At 32.8% G+C, this 3,590-nt stretch overlaps 1 protein-coding gene across 1 annotated transcript; it reads right to left on the reverse strand.

The window, feature by feature from the left end:
* Window positions 1-1,385: 1,385 nt before the first annotated feature.
* LOC111318016 (putative WRKY transcription factor 75) lies at window positions 1,386-3,317 on the reverse strand. Its single transcript, XM_022920626.2, has 2 exons — window positions 2,733-3,317; window positions 1,386-1,866 (listed from the first exon to the last, which is right to left on the reverse strand). The coding sequence occupies exons 1-2, from the start codon at window positions 3,095-3,097 to the stop codon at window positions 1,686-1,688; spliced, it is 546 nt and encodes a 181-aa protein (XP_022776361.1). The 5' UTR covers window positions 3,098-3,317; the 3' UTR covers window positions 1,386-1,685.
* Window positions 3,318-3,590: the final 273 nt, after the last annotated feature.

A 3,590-nucleotide genomic window follows, 5' to 3' on the forward strand; every position in this document is an offset into this window, starting at 1 on the left:
GTAGGATAAAAGAGTATTCATGCCTCGAGTTTGTGCACGAGGATGGTACACATCAACTAATCAAGCTAGGCATTTTATGGCCTGAATATAACAACTTTCGGATGAGTAATTTTCCAAATAGGCATACGCGGATTGCGGATTCAAAGTATGAAATAGGGTGTATTAAAAAGTAAAAAATTAATTAAAAAATATTTTTAAATATTTTAAAAGTTTTATGGTTTTTTTTATAAAATTAATAAATTTATAGATAATTATATTTATATATATTACATAAACACTTAAAAAAAAATTTAAATCTACGATTTAGAATCGTTAATGTTTCACGGCAAATTTAGGAATTGTTGCTGAAGATGATATATAGCAGTGAAGTTTTGTTCAATGCATTAACATATCACGAGAGAATTAAATAAATTATGGCCTTTATCTTATATATCAACTCATGGTCATATTAATTTTAAGATGAATGTATTCTATTATTTTTATTTAAAATAATGGAATTATATTACTTTTAAGATGAACGTATTAATGTTAAATGATTAATAATTAACAAATGATATATTTGTTTTTTCAATTAAAATTAATTTAGTAAATAATACTTTATTGTGGTCTATGATAACAATCCTATGACGACAGCCGGGGAATAACAAAATTACGATTAATTTATTTTTTTTCGCCAAAAAATTACAATTAGTATCTAGCATCGATAATTAAACTTTCAAAATTCAAATCTCATGTCTTGTAAATGTAATTAAGTACTTTAATTAGATAAAAACGTGGACAACTTTTTATGGGGCATAGAACAATATTTTCAAATGGTTGGGACAGCAAATGATGCTTAGTTTAGCTACTATATTTTTTAGTGATAATGCTCAATTGTGGTGGCATCACCAGTATGATAGTATCAAGCGTGGTGAGCAAGCAATCATCACATGAAATCAGCTCATAGAAAAACTTAAATAATAATTTAAATAAAGTACACGAAAAATGAAACTTGAGGAGAGCTTTGCAAGCTTACTCAAAGAGGAAGAATTCGAGACTACTGCATTGCTGATGGTCCGACGAATGAGTCCGAAATAACTCTATTTTACTTTATATAACCGAGTTACAATGGAAACACAAGCAGAAGTTTAGTCGAACCATTGCTGTTGCGGTATCGCACAGGAGAGCAGGTCCAGGGATGCAACGAAGGTCCTGAGGGCAGGACCAAGACCCAAAGAGAATGTGCGGGCGCTGTAAAGGACTCTAAAAGTCCAGGTCAGTTGATCAGATTCAACAGCTTGGAGACAAATCCAAGCACAAGTACAGATGCGAACCAAGCGCCACCCAGAGAATGGCCCAGGCGTGGACACTGTTTTTTTTACACTGTTGTATAACAACCCAAAATAAAATGGTACATAAATAAATCCTTTCTAATCGTAAATCCAATAGATATAATCAGATTATAAATTATCCTCCCAAATTACAGCACGAGTTCTTTGACCTATCAATCACCATTAATTTCGAGATGATAAACAAAACAAATGGTCTTTTTTTTTTGTGAATGAAAAATGATCTAAAAGAAATTTTCTCGTCGATCAATAGGGGGCAGTGAATTTAATTTAAAATTGTCTCAATCCAATAATGCATAGTTCTTTATTTACAAGTATTATGTATATGATGAATATCTCTGCTCGATCGCCTTTGATTCAGAAGGATGTAGAGTAGATTTGCATCTGGCTTAAGATATGCTCAAAGTTGTCAGTAGATTTTTGGATGGGATGTGAATGCATGCCTTCGTAAGTTGTCACCACCATTCCTTCATCATTGGTTAATCTTTGCACTTGTTTCTTGACATTACATCCTTTGTGGGTACATCGATAGTAACTTCTGCAAAACAATAATTACAGTACATATTAATGGAGGCGACGCAAATTTCAACTGGAACTATTCGATGAGTTATATATAAATCCATAAAGAAAAAGAAGAAGTAATTAAGATGGAAGAAGGCAAAGCTGGTTCTTTTTTAAGTGAAATGAACCTGCATCAGTTACCCTAAGCATCTCATCAGTTCCTCCCTTGGCCATGGCAATCATTTCATGTCCCCTCTGCAGGTTTTGTTGCTCTATACGTAATTAGTTTTCTCATGGAATGAGAAATTAAACTCTTCTACAAGGCTAAAGTTAAATCGCTCAAGGTTGGCAAAACTCAAAAGGAGTCGCCAACGGTGGTGTGATCTTTATTAGAATGCTGGATTCTTAATTCTAGTAATCAATATTCAAATCTCACTAACCTCGATTACCAAAAAAAAAAAAAAACTCAAAAGGAGTAGTAAGTTACAAAAACCACGTCCATTACCCTGCTCCCCATCTAACACGCTAAGAGTGCAAAGCCTTTCGGTTTTGATTTTGGGCAGCAAACTTCCCCTTAATTTCACTATTTTGTCGTAATTTACATTTCGCAGTCGGATTAGGGAATTTGTTAGTCATTTTTCAGCACTCAGCCTTAACATAGCATATTACTCTAACAATCGGTATATTTATAATTTAATACATACATATACAGGTCAAATCCTAGTACCGGCACTCTTTTTTGTATGTGAACAATGAATATTCTGAATTACCTTTTTTTTTTTTTTTAATTTTAATCAGGATTCTGCAACTAACATAGATATACTAAATCCAGTGATTCAAAACCAGTGTTAAAAATAAAAAATAAAAACAAAAAGAACAGGATCTGAGAAGAGCTTTGCATACCTTGGAAATTTGTTATTCTTCACAGCTTTCTGCCCATATTTTCTCCATCTATAGCCATCATCAAGTATATCAACTTGGCTTCTTGTTTGAAAAGCATATTTCGGCTTTCTTATCTTTTTATCTCCCTTTTTCTTCACTTCAGTTTCAGTCCCAGCCAAGCTGTTGCTCTCAGGAAAGCTTTTGTCCTGGGAAATGTTGTGCACATTCAAGCTGCCAGGAACTTCCATCTCTGCCATTAATCCCAATAACCCATTAGCCTTGCCACCTTGAAATTCACCATAACCAGGCGAATTCGTCATGTTTAATGACGAGGAAGACACTGATAATGTCGATGAACTAGGGAAAAATCCCTGAAAATTTTCCATGTTAAAAGACAGAAACAAAGAAACAGAGAGAAAAAACAAAAGAGAGGCAAAGAGATGATTCAGTAATTATAAGTACTACACAGCATATAAGGCAGAAACAACAAATCAAGTATGAAAAAGGCTTGCAAAGGTTAGAGACTCAGAGAGATGTAAGAGAAACTTAAAACAGGGAGGCGGCCCGATGGCTAGATGTAGCGGTCATCTTCCTTATCTTACGTCTGGTATCGTGAACGGCACGTAAAAAATATATATAGTACAAGATTAGTAAAGCAACTGGTAAAATAAAGATACACTAGTATTAGATTCAGGTTCACATGTAATTTCAACTTTAAATTATATATTTTTAATAATTTAGTACTTACAAAAAATATTAGTAATTGAATTTTGTATATCAATAATTAAAATACTATCTCTATAAAATGTTGACCAATAAAAGTATGTTATTTATTAGTGATATTATTGAATTTTTTAGTCACATCAACTTGCAATTAAT

Source organism: Durio zibethinus, chromosome 2 (assembly GCF_047325235.1).
Source record: "Durio zibethinus cultivar Kanyao isolate XHJ-2024 chromosome 2, ASM4732523v1, whole genome shotgun sequence".
Classification (NCBI taxonomy): Eukaryota; Viridiplantae; Streptophyta; class Magnoliopsida; order Malvales; family Malvaceae; genus Durio; species Durio zibethinus.

Coding starts and splice junctions, on each gene's coding strand:
- LOC111318016 (XM_022920626.2), bottom strand. CDS start 3,097: ATGGAAAATTTTCAGGGATTTTTCCCTAGTTCATCGACATTATCAGTG. Junction 1,867..2,732: donor AAGAATAACAAATTTCCAAG/GTATGCAAAGCT, acceptor ATTGTTTTGCAG/AAGTTACTATCGATGTACCC.